This window comes from Corvus hawaiiensis, chromosome 1, assembly GCF_020740725.1.
Source record: "Corvus hawaiiensis isolate bCorHaw1 chromosome 1, bCorHaw1.pri.cur, whole genome shotgun sequence".
Lineage (NCBI taxonomy): Eukaryota > Metazoa > Chordata > Aves > Passeriformes > Corvidae > Corvus > Corvus hawaiiensis.
Window position 1 is genome coordinate 21,980,454 of NC_063213.1, and position 23,440 is coordinate 22,003,893.

Here is a 23,440-nt window from a genome sequence, read left to right on the forward strand (position 1 = left end):
TTTTTTTTTAACACTTATATTTCATTTTGGGTTTTTGATTAGCACTTTTCTGTTTTACCCAACTGGTAGACTAATAGTACTTCTAAAAAATATTTTCCATTTGTACTTAATAAACCAAATCAATATTATTTTTAAGCCAATTATTTAGGAATCATTATCTTACCGGGGAATGTAACAATTCCCAGAACCAGAGCTTTGGAAACTGAGCTATAGAGCTCAGTTGAGATGGTAGCTGCTAAATCACAGCTTTGAGTACATTGTAGTCAACTGCCTTAGGGACTTTGATGTCCTTAGAAACCTGAAGAAGTTGCTCCTTTGATTCCAGTTATTTTCACATCTCTCTGCCTTATGAGACAAATTAATTCTTCTGGTTTATATTAGAAGCTCTTCTGCTGTAACTAAAGAGTGTAGGAGCATATTAAATAAATTTCCAATGTTGAAAGGCTTTTTGTTTGATAATTTAGTACTAATGGGTAGGTTTCTGTTGATGGTTGTAGGGTTTTTTTCCCCTTGTGGCATATCAAGTATTTTCCTTCTGTATCTCTGTGATTCAATCAGAGAACTAGTTATTGTTCTTCTCCTAAATAGGATATACATCCAATATAAAAGTACAAAGCTGACAAAATATGTCATCTTTGCTCTGAGTAGCTCAACTGACATAATTTTAGTGATCATTCAACTATGAGCACTTAAATGTGATCTGAGACTACTCTGATCCCCAGAGTAGTTTTGTTTTTCGTCTGACGTGACTTGTATGGCTGCTCCACGTGCACACACACACAAAACACAAACAAAACCATAGCAGCCTGCCTCCCCCCTCTCCCCCCCGCAAAAAGCAAAGACATACTATACCTCAAGATTTGAGGCTTTGAATGTCCTCTAGCAATTCATGCCTGATTTAACCCCATTTTAATGCCTGAGTTCTTTTTCTCCTTATACTTACTTGCTCTTGCTCACCACAAGAGTTTTACATTCCTAGAGCAGAAGTAGCAGAGCACATTTTCCTCTCTCAGGTATTCCCATCCATAGCCTGACACAAAATAATCTACCTGTAGCAGTACTTTGACACATCAGAGTATAAAATTTCCTGTTTGACATGTGGAAAAATACTCTATTCAGACATTCTGTTACAGAGGTGATAAAAGTGGAAGAAGTCTAATTTAAACACCTGAATACAAGAATAACATGATAGCTTCAGCAAAATTTGACAGAGCATGTGCCTGTGCCTTTTAGTGTGGAAAGAACAGTCTCCAACTCCATTGATTAAAAGAAAATGTTGTATTAATTGCAATTATTGACCAGAAAATATTCTGATTTGACTCTAGTTGACTGTTTACTTCATATTTTGTGGTTTCTTGGCTTTTATTTGCAATAGATGAAGACCTGAATTAAGAGTGGGACTCATCTATTCAAACACATCTAAGGAATAAACACTAAGTGGCCAAATTCAACATTAGGCCTAAATCAAAAGCAGCACAGAATTTGAAAACCTTTTCTGTATTTTACCCTTTGCTTCATGTTGAACCACGTGCTTCCTAAGCAGTACTGAACAGATTATGTTTTGATGTGGTTTGGTTTGGTTTCATTTATTTGGCTTTTAATCTGATTTTTCTATTGTTTTATTTAGTAACAGTAACTGAGAAAGTAAGGGATTTGCAAATGAAATGCTACCTCCTTTAATGTTAATGATAAAGGTCTTAAATTTAGTGGGGCTAGAACTTCACGTATTGATTTTAGGTTGAACTACAATAAATCCATGTATGGTGCCGGTACATACTCACACTGATCAGATGAGCTCTGACAAAGAGCTGTTTGTCTTAACATCATTAGAAAAAATGAAGTAGCACAACTAAGTCTGCTGGATAGGCTCATGTTATTGTCTCTAGACAAGAAATAAGATGACATGGTAGCTGCTCAGATAACAGTCACTTAGTTTTACCACAGATCTACATCTCTTATCAATTAATTTCCTAATCAATGAACACTTGTTAATAGTTGTCTGTTAAAAAATGTCCCAGTAAAAGAACTCTTACTTTTGCACAAAGAAAATAGTTGTGGAATTCAGTGCCAGGGGCAGTCAGCAACATATGAGATGAACAAAGGTGACTTTGAGCAATGCTTCATATATTTTCTTATTTGCTGACATAAAGTTAAACTGAACAAAAAAATACCCAGTGTCTCAGATTCCAGCAGCCAATTGCTGCGAGTACCTCTTCAGGAAGCTTCTATTCTGTGGTCAGTCTTGCTAAAGTTTTCCTCTTTCATTTTGACTTTCCCAGCTCTCCCTGAAGCATTTGAGAATGTAGGTCACTTAAGGGAAAGCAGTGCTGAAAAAGCCTTGTGCTAAGGAAACAGCAAGGCATGGCCATTTACATATAAATTCCATCAAGATTTTTTACTGTCTTAACTGCAATGCTGAATCTTAGGTATTGAACTTCACCGCTGCTCATCCTCTCTGCAGTTCTGAGGTCCATCTCCTGGCCATTTCCCCTCCTGTCAAAAAGAGAAGAGTGATTTACATCTCTTCCTAAGAGTATTTTAGGGCTCTGGAAAAATGCTGAGCTAACAAAGATAGAGTGAAATTGGGACTATACATGATAAATTGAATAAACTACCCAAAAAGGGACAACAAAATGTTTTTCAGTGAATAGCTGAGAAAGAAAGAAATCAGAGAATTAATAAGGCTGCAGCAACTACTTTAGTCTTTGTCCATTGTATGAAATTATATTGAATACAGATATTTAGAAATGGCTCAGTGGTACAGGCTTTTGAATGTGTTGTCTTAACTACAAAGTCAGTGGCTTTAACTACAGAGTCACTTCACATAGAGTTAAGATATTCAGTGGATGAAGGACCTGTCTCTTGTCATAACCTTCACATCCCTGAATGCTTTCCTAATAAGACGTTTTTTCCTTTTAAGGAATGACTTTGTGCTACAGTATTTCTATGTTGCTCAGATTCCTTACCGCAAAATGGACTATCCCCAATTTATGTGCACGAAGCAGGTGCAGAGGGAAACTGAGAATGTTGATAGCTTCTCCATGGAAAGCCTGTACAAAATACACTCCTGGAATCCATGTGTCTTAAATCTTGATCCAAAGCACTGGATGTCCTGCAAAGTTTTTCCTTTTGTACAGCTGTTCTCCATTGTCCTACTTTTTGTTAGTTTTCACTTTTTGGAAGGGCATTGGGGAAGAGAATGTAATAGAAATTGGAACAGCATTCCATCTGAAAGAAAGATCATGTGATGAGTTCTCCCAAAACAGGTTTGTGTGCAACAGAGAAGACTGAATGAGAAAGGGTGTTTTAAACTTTACAGCTTCTGAAGCTCTGATTGAAGCTTAACTTTTCATTACAATTTTTGATGGAAGGTTTGGCAATGAAAATTTTATCATGGTCAGTCATTTGCAGGACTATACTCTGTACTGATAGAGTGACCAAGTTATTTCATTAATACATCTGCACATCTCCTGCAGTCTGGCTTCCATATTGGCATGATTTTGTCAATAATTTATATTTCAGTAAAATTGATGAGCAGACCTAATTCCTTAACTATAATCAGATTAGCTTCTATACAAAGTTACAGGACTGCATATGGCAAAATACAGAATGTCCTAAGTCAAACTTTCTGTGCATGAGAATGGCCCTTTATGCTTGGCTACCGATTTGAACTTCTGCCACACTGTTCATGCAATTAAATATTCCTTGCAATTTTGTATATTTAGAAATACATTTGTACTGCCAGTGGGTATCTGGCAGGTAGCTAGTTTTGCCCTCCTGTAAGTGACTACGACTATACACGTAGCTGTACATAGATTGACTGTGTGTAACATAGTATGACATATTGACAATATGTATGTTGCACTTAGATATACAAATGACAATATTTATGACTGTTGGTATAACTTGGAAAGCTGTACTTAATTTTCACAAGATGGAGTAGGCTTGATTGATTTTTAGTTTTTGTAATTATTCCAAGAAGTGGTTAAAACAAGGAAAAAACCAAACAACCCCTATTTTCCTAAATGAAGTGACTACTAGGCATTTAAGAATTATTCCATAGTTTTGATGGAAGTTTCAACCAAATTAATGCTCTTTGATTCACACAAATTTCTGATTCAGACTTACCATATCTGAAATTTACAAGTGAACTAAAGTGACCTTTCATAATAATTATGTGATCTTGGTGATACATTTCCCTGCCCAGGCCTGATGGCTCAAGAAATTCTTTTATTTACTCTTCACTAGTTCTGGCTGAAGACAGGATGTGTCTTCTGATTCATTGAGTAACATAAGATTTATGTAATCTACCATTTTGTCAGCATTACATCTCATGCCTCTCAATCTGGGACCAAATGTTGGCCACAAAGTTTCCCAACTCTGGTGGAACTGGCTTAATGTTAGCAAAGGAGCTGTCTAAGCAGGAAAGAATTCTCTGTCTTACGGAGAACCAGGGAAGGAAGGACGAAATAGCAAAAAAAAAAATTTAAAATAAAAAAACCTTTGAACAGAATTCATATGAGGATAGATATAGAAATAACAGAAATGGCACTAAGTATAGAAGCTTGAAAAGAAGCTGTGTCAAATGCAGGAAAGAGATCTGCATTCCTCCCACAAAACTTTGTCTTGAAGCAGAAGAAGTGGCATGTTAGTTGATGGAGAGAATGAAGTGGGAAATATGTACAGTTTTATTTTGAATAGATTTGTGTATTTCTTGTAGTCTTAATTAAAATCAGTAATATTCTTGAATTCAACATGAAGTCTGGTTGTGCTTTTCTTACTGTGTAACTCTGGAAAGGGAAAATGTAGAGCAAGTTTTCTACTCTCTGTAGAAAGACATCTGTTGCCATCAGACCAGAGGCAAGAAAGTTCATCCTTAAACTGCAGCTTGTAGGAATTTTGCATTCTGAAAGTCCCAGTGAGACCCAGGGTATAGGCAGTGCCTGCACTCTGCTCCATTCCTGGGTTCTAAGGATACGTACTCCTGCTGCAGTAGCTTGGGAGTGTTTAACAAGAGTGTGTCTGAGACAATGACATTTGATCAATCATTTAGTCTGTTTAGAAGAGCAGAAGAGAATTTAAAATGCTAGGTCACACTGAAAAATCATCAGGTCAGGTCTCATGGGAACCCACACAATCAGCCTGTGCCTAGAAGAAAAGATGGTATCCTTCATCCACAGCAACAGCCTACAAACACAGCTGTACTAACCTCCTGGGGAAATGCAGCTAATCTTAGGATAAGACAGTGAGATCTCCAGGTTGTGGTCAAGGGTCTTTTCTCTTGTGAGAGAATAGACTTCCTGAGGAGACCAAGATAATCAAGGGTTGGACTACTCTTGGGATTTTCTGCAAGGCCTTGTTCTGTGGCAGAGCGCTACTGTCTCATCAGTGTACAACTGAATAGATTCTTTTCTGGACTGAGAAAAAAAACTCTTTGTGCAAGGATGAGAGAGGGCTTCTGGGAACTCTCAGGAATTAATCATAACAGTGTAATTGTATTATGTAACACAAGTGTACTGTAGAAATCCACAACATACATGTTGGCATTCACATTATTTCATTTTTTGAAAAAATGTCCAAGGCACACATAGCACCCAATGACAGTATTATTGAGCTAAAAATGAAAATAAATGCAAAGAACTGCCAAATTTGCTTTAAAATATAGAAGAAGTTAATTTCCACACAGGATTATGATGAACCCAAAGTTACATTACTTTTATTAAGATAATGTGATAATATGTTGGGTTGACCTTGGCTAGCCTGCAAGGTGCCCACCAATCCCACTATCACTTCCCTGCCTCAACAGGAGATGTGACAAAAGGCTCATGGTCAAGACACGGACAAGGATATGACACAGTAATAACCGTCATGGGCAAAAGAGACTCAGTGTGGGGAAATCAGTTTAATTTATTGCCAATCAAAAGTACAATAATATGAAATAAAAACAAATCTTAAAACACATTCCTCCCACTGGTCCTTCCTTCTGAGGCTCAGCTTCACTCTTGACTTCTTTATCTCCTCCTCCTGAACAGTGCAGGGGGATGGGGAACAGGGGTTCAGGTCAGTTCATAATGCTTTGTCTCTGACACTCCTTCCTCCTCAAACTCTTCCCCCAGCATGGGGCACCTCCCATGGGAGACAGTCTTTCACAAAATTATACAACACATGTCCTTCCCATGGGCTGCAGTTCTTCATATACTGCTCCAGTGTGGGTCTTTTCTACAGGGTGTAGTCCTTCAGGAATAGACTGCTCCAGTATGTGTCCCCAGATGACCCCCAGATGGGGTCACAGGTCCTGCCAGAAAACATGCTTTATCATGGACTCCTCTCCATGGGGTCACACAGGCCAGATCCAGCGTGGGCTTTTTCTTTTTCAGTTCACAGGTTCCTTCAGGGAGTATCCACCTGCTTGAACATAGGGTCCTCCACAGGCTGCGGGGTGAATGTCTGCTCCATGGGCTGCAGGGGCACAGCTGCCTCACCATGGGCTGCACCACAGGCTGCAGGGAAATCTCTCCTCTGGTGCCTGGAGCACCTCCTGCTTCTTCTTCCCCTCTAGACCTTGGGGTCTGAATAGTTGTCTGTACCATTCTCTTGCCCATCTGCTGCTGTTGTGCAGCATTTTTTCCCCCTAGTTAAATACGCTATCACTGCGTGCTGCCACCAGGCTCAGCTTTGGCCAGCAGTGGGTCCGTCAGCCAGCTGGAGCTGACTCCTTCTAATGCGGGGGCAGCTTCTGGTGTCTTCTCACGGCAAATACCCCTGTAGCCTGCTTGCTACCAAAACCTTGTCATGTAACCGAAATACAGATAATCCAAAAATGGGCTTTTGTGATTTTATACTAGAATTTTCTAAAAATTACTTTGGGAGGTGTAAAAGACAAGCATCTTGAACAACAAGCAACAGTTGAAAGAATAGGAACCTTTACTGAAATAAAGGAACCAACATTTTATCTCATCTCTATCATGGCCACTGGAGAGGAAGGTACCTGGTAGACTGTGAACTGAAGAGTGGAAATGAGGCTGATGTGGATTAGGTTGGCAGCCCATATATGCCCTGAGGTATCACTGATTTATTTTCATGACTCATTTGTCTTTGCCAAACCTTCATGATGCCACATTTTCATTAGTATGACTTTGGGACTAGGAACTAAATTACTAAATTCAGTTAAATTAAATTGCTAAATTAAACCTCTAAAACTCTCTCCATCTGAGAACATAGGGTCTTCAAAGTGTGACCAGAAATAATGTGTTGTTAGGTTCTTTGATAAAAAGCTTGTCTCCACACTCTAAGTTTGCCACAGGACAACACTATCAGGCAGGGGAGTTCCCCTTCATCCTTATGGGGAACTCAGAAAAAAAGATTCCCTGCCCCAGTCTCAGGAATGTCACAAAAGAGAACTGACAATCATCATCCAGGTCTGAAACGCACCACATGAGTCTGGAAAGGCTCTCCAGACAAACTTAAGGGTTGAAGTCAGGGCTACTGTCCAGAGGGTGTAACATACACTGTGGGATGCAGGGGAATAGAATAGAATAGAATAGAATAGAATAGAATAGAATAGAATAGAATAGAATGTTCATCAAGTCCAACTGCCTGATTCCTACAGGGCTGATCCAAAGTTAAACCTTGTTTTTAAGGACATTGTCCAAATGCCTCAAACACTGACAGGCATGGGGCATCAGCAACCTCTACAGAAGACCTGTTCCAGGGTATGACCATCCTCTTGGTAAAGAAATGTTTCCAGGTATCAAGTCTGAACCTCCACTGACATTCAGGGAATCTTAGGATTGCACACAACATCTTTTGACTGGTGTAGGGGACAAAACCAAAGGCAGAGGAAGGGAGGGCTCATCATGGCTTGGAGAAAATGGGTCATAGAAGGCTAAGGGGACAAAAGCAGTTGTCCATGTGTAAACAGGTTGCTGGGCAGAATGTTTGTCTGGCCATGACCCACACCCGATCATCACCTGCTGTCCTTCCTTCTTCCTAAATTACATTTCTAACTATTTTCGTGAATGAGTGGACTGTGTTCTGTGTGGATGTATGGATGTCTGTCAGAAACTGAAATCAGACAAGGGATTATAGGGCTTGCAAATCAGCAAAGTCGTCAACTGAAGAGACTGGAGTGAGTAAAAACAAGTACCAACAACTGCGCTGTGGATCAAGGGTTGTATGTGTCTGTGGTGCAAGCAACTGGACCAAGTGAGAGTGCAAATACCAAACCAAACTATGTGGAGAAGAGATTAAGAGGCTTGGGAAGGAAGTATGTCTCTGGGAGTAAGGCAATTGGAGAAGGTGACTTCCAAAAGGACCAAGAAGTTTCTGCCAGCTGATGGAAAGGATGTAAAATCTGAGGGTCAGCGGAGAGACTGCATGTGTGTGTGTTTGTGTGGGAGGAAGCTGGAGACAACAGTGATCTGGGCTGGAAGGAGGGCCTGTGTAAGATACTGGGTGGTGCTTGCCCAGGAGAGATCCACAGTGTGCATGTTTATGTGCTGCTGTGTGCAAGGAAATCTGTACCAGCAGCTGGAGTGGGACTGTGGCATTTGGGGAATAGTGTCCAGATGCCAGCAACTGGGGAGACCTGGGATCCACGGCTGGTTACTGGATAGACTGCGTGTCTAAGCCCAGCTACTGAGAGAACCCTGGTGCATGTGAGTGAGGAGGTCTCTACCAGCCCTTGGAGAGGGGTTCATTTGTGAGTGTACAGCAGATGAGAAGATTGGGGATCCAGGTAGCAGCAGATCCATGGTGTGTGTCTGTGGGTGACAAGTGAAAAGCAACTACTGTGGGATTGCAAGTCTTAGGAGCTCATATGTCCAGGGTAGAGCAGTGGGGTACATTGTGGATCCAGGGATAGACTGAGTATTTATGGTCAGCAACTGAAGGAATCCACATTATACATATGGATACATTTCCTAACAATGGACTTTCATCCTGATTAGCCAAAAGGCCACAAGATGAAGCCATTGGTGTTGTTTGTGCTTGTGTGAGTGCTGAGTGTTTCTGGCTGTATTGATCTGTGTAGCTGCCCATGTGTGTATATGCACATACGTACTGCAGAAAAGAGTTTGTATGTCTGTGCCTACCAAGAACACATGTTTAGTTTCACTACTGAGTACCCGTACAGGCTGGGGGATGGAGGGATTTGGAGGAGCCCTGTGGAGAAGGACTTGGAGGTGTTTGTGGATGACTTTGATTTGTGCTCTTATGAGACATTACAACTGCATTTGCCTTACACTACCACAAAACCTTCATTCGTAGTACAGCCAAACTCAATCCTAACATGAAGGGTCCTTTAAAGCCCTTTAAATGACATTCTGGGTCATTTCAATAATTGCCTTAAGTTACTGAAATCAGAGATTATAAGATAATTGTATAATAGTTTGTAAACTACTTTGCATCCTGAGGCAAGTATAGTTATATGACCAATTAAAAAAATTAGCCATATATCTCCTGTATTTGAAAAATTTAGAATCCATTGCACATTAGCATTTTGCTCTCCTCCCTCACGACTGCAAGCAGATCGTTTTAACTTCATTCCACCACAGCAGTAATCAAGTTACAGTCCACCAAGCTCTGCGGGGTCATTGGACTCGGGCTGTAAATTCACAAATGAGGGTGCACAACGGCTCACTAGATTCCTGCTGACTCCTGGACTGTGTCTGTGCTCTAGGATTTTGGATGGGATTGCTCTAGACTAGGTTGGTGGCTGCCCCTCTCCGCTGTGCCGGCCTCAGGCTGCTTCCAGGCGAGAGGCAAGCTGAGGGAAGGTGAGGCTTTGACGGAATGCCCGCTGCACCACACAGCCCAGTCTTTCACACGGTTTTCATCTGCGTCGACAACCCCAGCTTCAAGCACAGCCGAGCGGCCATCCAGACCCAAACCTGCCGGAGCGCGGCAGGACACAGAGGACATTGGTACCCCTGGGTGTATCGGAAAGGGGAGGCACAGGATGCGCGAGCCGGGCGAGGCTCTACCTGCCGCCGCGCACCTGCCGCTGCGCGCCGGGCGGCGGGGCAAACGGGGATAACGGGGATAACGGGAATAACGGGGAAACGGCGCCGGCGGGAGCGCGCCGCACCAGCGGCCCATGTAAGGCAGCGGCGGCCGCCCCGCCGCCCCTCAGCCAGCGCGCGGGGGGCGGGCGCGGCCCCGGAAGGACGGCGCGCGCCGCCTATGGGCGCTCGCGGCGGGCGGGCGGTGCCGCGAGCCCGCCAATGGCCGGGCGGGGGGGGCGGTGCCGCTGCAACGGCCGCGCCGGCTGCGGACACCCGCGGCTGCTCCCGAGCGCGCCGGACGGAGCCCGGCCAGCGCAGCCAGACCTGCCGCCCTCCACAGCCGGCGGTGAGTGCGCGGACGCCGCTCCCGGGCCGGGCTAGCACCGCTCCGCCGGGGGTGGGTGGGGTGCATGTCGTGTGCCGTGCCTGCTACCTCCTTCCCGTCGCGCCGCTAATCGATCGCCGGTCGGTTATCGAAGGCGCGAGAGGAGGGGACGCTGGCGGCGCTGCCGGGGGTCTGGCGGCCCCGGTGCCACCTCCCGGTGCCCACCCCCACCGGAGGGACGCCCGAGCCCAGCCCGGCGCGGTCGCCGTCGTCGTTATGTAACTCCTGCGGGGCGCTGCGGGCAGCGGCTCCGCATCCCTCCTTGGGGTTCACCTCCGTGCTGTCCTCTCGATGTTTTGCGCTTCTCCTGCGTCCCTCCGGGAACCGGGGGCAAGGGGCCGGCGGGGAGCGGGGCTCAGTGCGGAACTGCGCACCTTTGCCTGCCATGGGGATGGGCTCCGAAGCCGCATCCTCTGGTCGCCATCGAAGGGGAACGCGCGGCCGCAGCCAGCGTGGGACCCGGGGCGGCTTCCCGGCTCCCGGTGGCATCAGGTCCGTGGCTGGGCGATGCTGGAGGCTGGCTACGAGCGGCTGGTGAGCCCCGCGCTGCCCCCGCGGGCGTCTCCCGGAGGCGCCGGGAAGGAGCCACCTTGCGCGCACACACCGACTGCTCCGCACTCAACAACAAAGCCTCGGCCGCCCCAGCTACTGCTGCTTCATGCGCTCACATAGAGGCAGCTGTCCCCTTTTATGGAGACCGATGGGGAGAGGCGATTTGCCGTTTCCTTTTTTTTTTTTTTTTTTTTTTTCCCCCTTTAAATCCCGGAGTGGTAGCTGGAGGGGCTTCGTCTTCGAGAGCCGCTCCTGTATAGCGTCCTCCACTAAACCAGCATCAGGTGTGGGAGACTATTTAGCGCCTGCAGGGTAATACCCGTAGGTAAACAGCCAAGTACTCCGGGGTGGAAAACAAGGACGAGACAAATCATGTGAATTAATTTGTGACCCCGGCAAGCTCGTTTGAAAATAAATACATCCCCTGCCTGCGCGCCTTCCCCGTCCCTCCTTCGTCAGATTACCAGCGGTTGCAAATATTTCTGCGGTCCTGGGTAAAAGCTGTTGTACGCTGGTGAAATTTTTCCAAGGAGAAGTTGAGTACAAGGTGCTGAACACACATGTGAATAGCATCTTAAACGCTGACAGCTTCGAATCATGTAGGAGATGCTGCTGACAACCAGATTCCCTGTTTATGTTTTGCAGGCTCTACATGGGCAGGTTTGGGAGGGGACAAATTTTTTCGGATTTTACAGAGGGTTGCATAACTGCTCATGTTTATTTGAAAAGAAGAGGAGGAGCAAACCCAAGCCCTAGCCTGAAATGAAACACATGATGTGAGGCTGTCTTTTATTGAGCCTTCCCACTGTTTTTTCAGCTAGCATCATCAAATAGCATGCTTTAGACGGCTGGAAAGGGTTAGCATGATAATAAAACATTAAGGTTTGGTTTTTATTTCTTCTAGTGCTGTGAAAATTTTGAGGAAAACCAAAGAGATGCCTATATACTTTCATAGTCCTAGGCTTAAAGTAGCATCACTGTTTATCAAACCTGGACAATTTATTTTTAAAATGGCAATAACCATTTTTCTAATCCTTTAGTGATGAGCCACTTCTTTATGTTTTTAGAGACCCTTTCCCAACTCAACCTTTCATCTCCCCAGTCCAAACTAAAATGCTGTTTTGAATACCTTTTTACGTCTCTGTGTCACAGTTACATGCGTTTAAATAGTCTGTCATTTGTAACTGCTGAAGTGTATGTCCAGTATTAAATTATAGTACAGTGTAATGCTTAGAGAGCATGCCATGCAAGGATCAAATTGCAGATAAAGTTCACATAGGAATCTCCTGCAGTGCTTGCAGTTGACCCTTGTAAATCTAAGAAAAGATATTTATAAATGGAAATATACATCCACCAAGTAGTCGTTTCTGTGTCATTTGTAATCTGTGGTTTGACTGTGGTGAGAAATAATGTCTTTTAATTTAATTTTTATGGTAGATGTATTCATTCCAGTTACTTTCTGGAGGCATCTGTGTGGTAGAAGCTATTTTTACTTCTTGTATATTGAGCATAATTTGAAAAAATAAAATAAGGCTCTTTGAAGGAGTGAGGCAGTCAGTTATGTCAATTTATGTTAAGGGTATTCTCATTATAGATAGAAACAATTAATTGTACTCAATATATCTCATAGGGCTTCAGAGAATAAGCCATACAGTATTTAACCTTGGTAACTTGCTCTCAGATGATAAGCTAAGATACAAATGAAGACAATATCAGATAATTTTCTTGCTTTGCATACTTAAATTATGTAAGTCTCCAGTGTGAGGATATGACCATACTCACAAGCCTCTATCTCTCTATATTTATATATTATTATGTATATATTTCATATATTACAACAAGAACAGTCATTCTGCGGCATAGTCAGTCACTCAGTGATCTCATGTCCTTTTTATTTGTACATGGATACTGCTTGCAGGCTTGCATAAATGGAATGGAGTCTCTTCAGCAAGCAACAAGGTTTGTTTCTGCCTCCCCCTGAAACCATTTTTATGCAGTGTGTAACTGAAATTAAGTGCAGGGGTATAATTTCCACACCTCCTGTTTCTCTGTTGTACTGGCATGACTACTGTGGGCATTATAGCTTTTAGAAGCCTCTGCCAGTTAGTTGAAAGGAAGTATTTGCTTACTACTTGTATTGCCGTAGTGTCTGGGAGCTGTGGTCAGGGACCTTTACTAATGTATTGTGTCCAATATAATGGAACAAAAACTTGGGCATGACCCCCTAAATATTATGATCCAAAATAAGGAACTGTAAGTGGTGGAGAAGAGTGGTGCAAAAGGGGAATCAAGCTGATGTTAAGAAGGATGCATTGGTATGTGTGTGCATTATCCCGCTGTGTACTTTCTTGTTCTCATGTGTAAGAGCAAAGGGGATTGTAGAACTTTATGTAAGACTCCCACTTTTCTCTGAGGAATATCCTTGGGACATATGGATGGCTTGGGTTTGGGGGATTTTGAAATGTATCTAACTTGACTAAATGCTGAAAATTAAGGTAAAAAAAATCGACATCAACCCAATATGAAAACTTTTCTGTTCAGGCTACCTAATTTTTACAGTTTTTTAAATTTAAGGTTATTTAGAATTTTGAAATGGAGTTTCATTTCAGATTCCGGTTGTACAGGAAAAAATCATAATGTTTTTCCTTTTCCTCAGTGTTTTCTATAAGCTGTTCTAGTTCTTTCTTCATCTCATCCCACTCATGTGCCTAGACCCCCCTGAAATACATAATAACAACTACACCTTCAGCTGAGAGATATTTCTGAATGAATGCATCACTCTGCTCATCCCAAATTGCCCATACATAGGAGTACTGCAAGAACTTCCCATTTCATTGTAACCTGGTTGTTGGGATACTTTGGAATAGTGCTGAAGAGAACTGTGCATTGAAAGGATGTTACTGGTAAAATACCCCTATATAAATATGGTCTTTAAGTACCCAAGGACTGTACATGTGTTACAGGACAAGTATGCATATCCTGCTCAGGTTTCAGGACACTCTTCCTGAGTGGGTGTTTATCTCAAGTGCTGACAGAGCAGAACAGACGGATTCTGTGCTACTCTCAGTTTTCTTGGCTTGCAGTGGTATGTCCCATCAAAACAGATGGGAAGTTTTTCTTTATTGTTAGTTATGTGTGGTGGGTGGCCAATTCACTTTGCTGCTGCTAAGAGGGATTCTTAACTCTGTCAGGACTCTGAGGCAGCTGTAGAGAAGCTTAGACTCTTACTTTTGCTACTTGTCTTAAGGTTCCCTCTTTTCCTCCTCACCCTTCTCCTGCCTCAGTGTCCTGAGTTTGTGGTATGAGTTTACCTTGTCCTGGATAGAAACCCAAGAGCTGGGAACTAAGAATGTACAGATCAAAGGTTCAATGCATTATGTGGCTGATGAAAAGATAATAAAGAATCTGCAGTGTAACTGTTTTAAATAATCATATGAAGTTAATTCTTGCTCAGTTTGGGTAATCTCAGGAATACGCTTCTGTGTCAATGTTCATGTATTGGGAGCATTTGACAAAATGAGCACAGAGAAACTTGAAATAAAAAAAATCAACGATATAACAGTTTTTGCTTGAATCTCTGAGGGTTGCAGTCCTAGTTCAGATTCTTAAATGGAGTTTTATTGGATCAATGCTAAGAAAATTCTTGCAGTAGTAGTGAAAGTGCTAAGAGTTCTTGCTCACAAAATTATTTTTTCATTGTTGATGACACTGTTTATTTTTATTTTAAAAACAGACCTGTTTTGGCCTGTCTCTTCTGATTTGAGTCTTGAAAGGACTCGTACCCAAATATTTCATCTTAGAGGAGCTTATAGATGTGAAAGAACTTACTGATTTAGCAAACGATGTATTTCCCTTCTTATTTTGTACCAGGCTGTGGGTGGTTGCCAAAAATCTGTACTTAAAGGTTGGTTTATTTTCGTGGATTCAGATAAAAGTGAAGTAGCAGATTTTAAGAACAGAAGGGATCTTTAGACCACCTAATCTGATTCATGTATTAGTTATATTGAGTTAGGTACCCAAGAGCAGTAAGCTATGTTTGGTAAAAGTCTGTGTTTCAGAGATACTTGACTAAATTTATCTTCTGTATTAAAGGCAGCCTAATATGCAGACATGAGGAAGTAAAGAATTTTCAGCTATTCTTGGAAGTTACCTTTAGTACCTGGCATGGTTGATTGTCTCTTCATAAGAAAGTCATGTTTCTGAATTGCACTGGCGTAGCCTGAATTTTCAACTGTTGAGTTTTTTGATATCTTTGACAGTAAAGAGCCATTTAGTAGGTGATTCAGTTTCTCTGCAGAGCTATTTGGATCTCTCAAGAATTCCGCCAATGTACTTTGTAACATGTCTTATGATAAAACTTCTTGTCTCATGATTTTGCATCTCTTATATCATCTTCATTTCTTTGATCAGAGGTGGTGCTTTGTGGCTACTAAATCTTACAGTGCTTTCAAGTCTCTGTTAGCTCAGTTTTTCTTAGATCTAATTCTGTCTCTGTCAATAACATCAGTATGGTTCTCTAGATACTTTTACTTATGGGTGGTACTCAAAGTCCCCCATCTTACTGGAGTTTGAAGTGATCTTTCTGTACAGTCTCTGATCCTGTTTCATGGAGTGGATCTTCATTACTTATGGCTTTTCCGGAAATATTTTTAAAGGATTCTGTGAAGTTCAGGGTAGAGTCCGGGCTGGGTGGAGGTGGTGGGAGGATACAATGTACAGTGTGTGAAGAAATGAGGCTAAGCAAGCTCTACAGTTGTAGTGGAACCTGTAGTCAACTAATCCTAAAGTGATGACAGGCCCAGCATGTTATTTGGAGCTGTAAATTAATTGTATGACTAACTACTGTGAAGAGCAGCTGTTGTCTTCCACTCTTTTAGGATCTGTGATTCCCAAGTCTTTTTTTGATACACCATGAAAAAATACCTCATCTAAACAGTTGAGTCTCCTGTTTTGTTGTGCCTTAGTTGGTGTCATATTCTCTTTCTCCTGTGAAGGCGGTTCTAGACACTGGCTTGTACCCTTGCCTGTGTGTGAAATTGCAGAATGTTTGTGTCCAGATTATTCATCTACCACTGACAGCAGCCCGGCAGAGCTTTAGGATACGTACTTAGAAAGTGGAACTCCCGAGTGGAGTAGTGGCATAATGAAGAAAACCCAACATAATAAGAGTTCACCAGTACATGTATATGTTGTGGATGTCTTATTTATGCTTTTACCTTCATAGTTAAAACCTTGTGTAAGTGACATGGTGGTACTACAGGATATTGTAGAGCTAGTTAAGAGTTAGGTAGATAGAGAATTTTTGTATACTTTTAAGTCAGGAGAACATGTTTTTTAAAAGAAATAAGTTGTAATAAAACCGTTACTGATAAAAGTTTGTGTGTCTGTGTACAAGTGCTTTGTTTATATAAAGAGGTGATATTTATGAAGTGGTTCTTTAAAATGGAGGAATGTAATTTACTAAGAACTAAACTTAGTTTTGTGTGTAAGTGATACTGTAGAAGTAACTAGCTGAATAGCAATAGTTTTTAGAAATACAACAGTAACAATAATTTGTCAGGAGTCAAAGTAATCTCTGTGCTTGATAATGTGTTTTCTAAGTTAGATCCTTTAATGGCATATGTGATGGCATATGTTCACAGTCTGAAATACTGTTTTGCTGAGAAGAAACATTGAACAGTTTAAGTAGGCACCTTTTCTGTTACTCTGTGTGTGTCCTGCTGAAAGTCTGAATGTATCTGCATGATCTGGCCAGCCTTGCCCTTGTCCATAGTGCTAAATTCACATATATTGTTAAGAGAACTTGAGGTTCAGCCATGCAGTTCCTCATAAAGCCTGCAAAAGGATTTAATTTTCTTTAGGTAAAGATGAGTTTAACTGTAGATAAAGTTGTTAGCTTTGCTTGTTTTGCAGTGGTCTCTGCTCATTTGTCTTCTCTGCTAGGGAAAATGGATGGCTGTCATTCACTTCCGCATCACATATGGAGAAATATAACCAGAGCAGATCTCTGAAGAGAAATGCTTTAACTCTTGTTCCTACACGTAGCTGTGAAGGAAGCTTGAGGGAAGCTTTAAGAGCAGTCTAAGGCATTGCTTTTTATTAGGAAGGTGTTGCATTTCTCCATCTGTTTATCCTTCCCTAAGCTTGAATATTTATGCAAAAATGTGGGAAAAAGATTCCATCTGCTGTACTTTGTCTCTCCTGTTTTTATTTGGCATAAATGATTACAGACAAAATAAATGAGACTTCCCTTTCATTGCAATTTTGTGAAGTTTTTATAACAAGGGGAAGATGGATCAAGTGCTAAAACAAACCAGAGGCAGTCAGAGAAATTCAAATGCCTTGCACTGCTTCATAATTCATTATGAATTAAATTAACTCATAAAAATAACACCTCCTGTGCTCATTGAAAAGTTGCTTTCTTTTTTGCTTGGATTGGCTAGAAGGTCTTAAGAAATTTTGGATGACAGCTATTTGTGGTGCACTGAATAAGTTTTACCAACAGTGCAGAAACAGATTCTGATAGAAGTTGCATCCTAAGCACCTGCATGCTTACCAACACTTGATGGGCAGGAAAAATGAGCAGAATGGAAGGTAAAAACAGGTAACACTTAACATATAAAACTAGTCATCTGGGGCATATGGTAGAAAGGATTAAGAAATTAGGGAGGTATCAGGGCTGAGATTGAGAGCCTGAGCAGATAGTGCATTTTAGGTTGTAGGAGCCAGAGGAATTTACACTGCAGACTTTGGTTGTTAGCTAGATGGTAGCCTTGATGCTCCGTGTAAACATAACTCTGGGGTCTTCTGTTGTTGTGTTGGGGGTTGCATGGGAGGAAGGTATTACACCTGAGAAATAAGGCTGGCCTGTGCAAAGGTGGGTGTTACAGGAAAGGGGAGACACTAGTGGTACCGTTATTGCATCGCAACTGTGCCATTGTGCTGTTGAATCTTTTCTGCAAATTCATCAATCTTAGCAGTCAGAGGTCCGCTTGATCCTTGAATGATTCTGCTGTTAAAATGTGAATTGGAAGTTTCCCTTGGTTCACACTAGACTTTTGACCTCATTTTAGTGAATTCTTGGTTGATAAGTATTCTAAAGAATGAAGAGTTTTAAAATACACTGTCTTTTCCATTAACATGGATGTATCTGAGGCTGTAATAATGCTGTAGTATTCTAGTCTGTTGTTCTGTCTTAGACAGTTGCACTCATATTCATCCACGGCAGTTAATGTTGTGAGGTGACTTCCATTAAAACTGTTTTTTAACATTGTTTAAAACTTGCTGCAAATGAAAGCAATTAGAGGTTATACAAAGCAGATGAAAAAGTATGTGGTATAGCCCCAAAAAATAGGCATTCAGATTTTTGTATCCTGCTGATATATATACAGATATAGATACAGATTTTTTTTTTTTTTCCCCAGAAAACACTTTTTTGGTGTGGAGATCCTAAAGTGGCTTAAATAGATTTGTAGCTGGTGAGAATATGTTTCCTTTATCGAGCCAGAGAACGCTGGTTCTTAGAGTAGTCATTACACTCATGTATCTGTTTTATGTGACCTTAATAATTAAAGTGGTGTAGAATATGGGTCTCAGGGTCCTCATGATGTTATGAATACTGGCAGCAGAGCAGACATGTTTCCTCATCCCTCTCCTTTGGTTTCTCTATCTGTGGCATGGCAGCAATGGTAACTGTGTTAGAAATACTAAGCTTTCTGCTGAGCAAATAAGCCATGAATTAGTTGTCAGGGACAGGGCAGGCAAGGTACTGTGATGAATTCTGACCTGGTAGGATACGTGCATATTCAAAGAGTTGCGTAAGCTTCTGAAATTGTTGGAAAAAATACTCTGGATTTTAATAAGTCTTCCTAGCTGCTGAGAGATGGATTACTTCTAGGAGCAATTCCCACAAATCTAAATCAAAGCTGTACCAGAATTCCTGCAATTTGTTGACACCTGGAGAGGGTGTTGATAAGTTAAAGAGTGTAAATTAATGTAAATATTCAGTAGAGTTGGCAGTTGGTCAGTACTGAGGCTTTGGGTATTCACACAGCTTTAGAAAATTGACAAGTGAAATTCACAGAAACAGTAACTTCTTGTCCCATCTTTTATGGAAGAATCCAGGTTAATAAATGGCTTTGTCTAGTGGAGGTCACCCAGCTGTCTGTCTGCAGATGAGTATATATTCTAGTCTGGCTAAAAGGAAGTTTGATGATAGTAGAAAACTTTTTCTAATGGGTTTGTCATGTGCTGAGAACACAGATCTGCACTTTCAGTCTATTTAGCATAAGATAGTCGTGATGTCAGTGATTAACATCAGTTAACATGAGTTAGTTTGATCCCAGGCTTAATCTCTATATAATGTGCTGTATTATTTACCTACTGCAGAGTGAGGGGAGGGACAAGAACTGGTTTTTTTTGTGTTGCTAAAGGACACAGACTGTAGCAGTTCGTAACACAACACCTAACAAGTGTTCTGTGGGTTTCTGAAGCTTCATCTTTTGTGGGGGACAGTTGTTCCTTCACAAACCTCCTATACTCTAGCATCTGCTTATACCTCTTTCTTATCTGGCTGCTTTTGGTGATGTGGACCTGCTTGGTTGGAGCATGCAGTATTTGGAGAGGGTGGTATTGGTGTCTAGTCCCACCTTACTTCTTTCTGCTGGTTCTGGAAATTGGTATTATCTGATTGTGTACACATTAAACTTCTTGGATGGTGATGAAAGGCATTTCTTTGGTTAGCTGTAATTGCGGTAGTCAGCATCTACACAGCTCGTGCTTTTAAACAGCAGCTTAATTTTGTTTTACTGAGTTTTAGATTTGGTATTCTAGAGTAATCGCTTTCTTTTGTCTCTTTCATCTATCATCTTGCTATGCCCCAAATTACTGCTAATCTTTACTTCTAGCAGAATCTACCAAGCACCTTTTGATCTCTTTGTCCAGGGAAAGGGTAAGGAAGACTCAAAACAGCATTTGATCTTGAATTTTTGTCAAACACGTTGTTCTTCATTTCTGTTTGAGAGGTCATTTCTTCCACATGACATGATCTGCTTCCTTATCTCTAATCACTAAAAAAAGTTAAAGGAGCTGACCCCGTTAAAAGTCTAATTTCATATCCTGTGTGGTGCAGTTCTTTACCTTCTAATTATAGTACGTTAATATAGTTCTCTTCACACTGTGTTGTTTGTAGTGTTAAGAAAGAAAAGTTTAAATTGAGACTAGGTAATTTTTTCGTAAATCCAGGTAGCTTCTTTTTAATACATTTCATGCTATTACATAGGATTTTAACAGGTAAACTGTAATTATGATTCAACAAGGAGTGTCCATGATAATATTTGGCAACCACCACAGAGCCCTGGTTTTAATCTCTCCTTGACTTTCTGCTTTAGATGGCGAGGATTTATTTGAAATAAGTCTGTTTTGCGTACCAGATTTCACCATTCAAAACTAAATCCTTTTCTGTAGTGTCTGTTCTGCCTGATCCAGAAGTACTCAAAACATCCCAATACAAAGTTCATTTATTAATGAGTGAGAGAAATAAGTCTGGAACTATCTTTCTGAAGGCCAAATATGTTCCTTTGAGCATTTTTCTTATAGAAAGTTTATAAAGTTTTAATTTATTAGCTACTGAAAGTAAGTTAAAAATACTTTCAATTGATACAGCTATCATACTAAAGACTCTACAAGACAGTAAAACACTATTCTGCTGTGCTGTGCAAAGTTGGGTTATGGTTATAGGCAACAAAGCATTAAGCAAAATTGGCCAGCAAGGCACTGACACTGGCTAAGGAAGATTTTGTTCAGGAGATACTTAAAAATGTAGGCACGTGGTTATATTTTCCAATTTCAGATGAGACAGAGTGGCACAGGTGTTTTCTGGTTTATAGCTTGTAAACCGTGCTATTGTTGTATCTTTTAAAGATATTCACCCTGAGTATAGCTTCTTAAGAGAATTGCTAAGAGCAAGAAGGAGCTATCCCTGAAAATTTCTTGGAAAGTTTATTTGCCGCAAGATAAAATTACAAAATGACGCAAACTGTACATACCTTACCATGGCAAATTTCCATGCTTTTCTGTCCTGTTGCATGTATATGAAGGTAACTTCGGTTTTTAATATCCTACACAGACTTTGTTTTTCGCTGATCTGTGCTCTTTCTCTAGCCAGTTAGTATTAGCTTGGAAAATTTCTGGATCTGTATTCCAGCTTCAGTTGATTTGAAATGGAACAAGCTTGGAAGAGACTTCTGGTTTTGGAAGTCAAGCTTCCTTGAATATAGAGGTACATCATAGATCTTCATGATCTGATTTTTAATGAAATAGTCTTTTATATATGTTGTGTCTATAGTATTTTTTGTTTTTTTCTTATGTTCTTTTACTACTGTTTTGGTAGCAAAAGAATGTAGCCTGATGAAACAGAAGATTTGATCTAGATATACTTTGGTAAAAATGTATGCATCTGTAATGTGTGTAGTAGCTTAAAATTTACTGTACATGCTTTTTGTTTTGGAGTTTCAGTGTTGGGATGCTTTCAGATAAGTTTTTTGAGGTAAAATTCCTCTTCTTTAGATAGTAGGCAGGATGCAAAGGAAATAAAAATGGGAATTGGTTACTTTTTAAACTTATTTATGAACTTGACATTTTCAAACTCTTTTTTTCCCCTCTCTGCTTCTCTTTTTTATTTCATAGGGGCACATACAGTTCTCAGGCTACAGTTAGTACATTTCTGTCATATTAATTTTAATTTAGCATTTTGGTTTGTTGGCCAAAACTTCTGCTGACTGTGTAAACAAAACGGAAGGACCCCCAGGCTTAAGATATAACAAGGGATTTAAGCATTTACTTAAATGTTTCCAGAATAGGCAGAAGTGCTTTGGCCATGCTGTGTTTGCTCAAGTGTGAAGGACAAAAGTCCTTTCAGTATGTTTTTAATTAAAATATTCTTTCTAATCAAAAAGCTTAACAATAACTGCTGCATAGCAAGTAGCTATAGGTTATTTCTGTTACAGTATGCAGGAAATGGTATGTCATGGTTGGTTGAGTGACAGCATTTAAGCAATATAGGAAGAGGTTGAATTTTAGAACCCATTCCCTTCCTGAGGTGTTTGTACTGATGTACAGTATATAAGGCCAAAGAACTTCCTATCTGATGAGGAAATAAAACCTTAACTAGAAATACCTACCAATCTCTGCATATATTAATCACATCCCACGTACAGCTGGAACTTTAGAAGAAAGGCCAGGTAAGTATGATGGGCTTTCCAGCACTTATCTAGCACTTGCCAGATTTCTGATACCTGAAGCATCTCTTTATGGGTTAAAATCTGTAGTAGCACCACTGATGTGACTGTGGCAACAGTCTTTATGCAGATGTTGGGGCAGGCAGACAGCGTACCCTGTGCCTAGGCTTTCTAGTGCCTCTTGCTTCTGCCATGCCAGGAGTGTGTGGGCAGAAGGCAAAGGTTTCTGTGACATCTTCTGGCACTTTAGGGGTTTTTTTGGTTTTTTTTTATGAAGACACCTGAAAATAGTATTCTGTTGCTCAGTGTAGGGTTTCATTTGAAAGGCGAACGTATACTCTATGTACTTGGAGTAGTCTGAAAGTTCTTGTCTGCAGTAATGACATCCCTTCTCAGTATTCCTGCATCATGGATGTGTTCATTCCAAATGAATTCCACAGCTACAATTCTTTGCACATAAACTTGAGAAATAAATGGTCTTGATATGAGACTTGTCTTGTACTTGCTAACCCTAACATTAATATTTTTGCTGCATTTCAAAAATACTTAGCTTTTCAGTAAAATAAAAAATAACTAAAAAGCCAAAGTCCAGAAAATAAAGGAATGTTTATTTTTTCTTCAGAAATACAAGTACGTAGTAATGCCTACAGTGTAAAGGACTTAATTCTATTCAAATCAACAGAGTGACTGTGGTGATTGCATTTAAGAAAAAAAGAAAGGAAGCAAATACTAAGTGTTCTTTTGATGGCTGATGTATGATGGTGAAACTAGTTTTGTGTCGTTGTGTCCCTAGTTTCTTGGCCTACCTTTTTCTTTTTTTTTTTTAATGTACTAGAATTTTTTCCTAGATGGGCAGAGTTACATAGTTCTGTGTTTAGACTGATGTTTGATGGTGGAGGCCAGTGAGTTCTCACTAACTTTATAGACCATTTGTTCTTCATAAGTTGTGACATGGACTGTAGCATGTAGATGGACAGAAAGTAATCTAGTGCAAATTAATGTAATAAGTTTGCCCTCCTTTTCTTTGTAGCACAATGGCTGACAAATCGGCCAAACCAACAAACTCCCATGAGGGAGCTGCGGCAGGAGAAATAAGTGCACTGGAAGAGGCCTTTAGAAAATTTGCCGTCCATGGTGATACAAGAGCCACAGGAAAAGAAATGCATGGGAAGAACTGGTCAAAGCTGTGTAAGGACTGTCATATCATAGATGGGAAGAATGTGACAACCACAGATGTTGACATTGTCTTCAGTAAAATCAAG

The 23,440-nt window shown here is 40.9% G+C and overlaps 1 protein-coding gene across 1 annotated transcript in view; it reads left to right on the forward strand.

Moving 5' to 3' along the window:
* The first annotated feature begins 10,242 nt into the window (after window positions 1–10,242).
* Window positions 10,243–23,440, forward strand: part of LOC125322409 (tubulin polymerization promoting protein) — a 63,383-nt gene continuing 50,185 nt past the window's right edge. The window contains exons 1-2 of the mRNA XM_048296084.1: window positions 10,243–10,350; window positions 23,209–23,439. Coding sequence (XP_048152041.1) covers window positions 23,213–23,439 — 227 coding nt within the window. The 5' untranslated portion in view covers window positions 10,243–10,350; window positions 23,209–23,212. The remainder of the gene's footprint in view (window positions 10,351–23,208; window position 23,440) is intronic.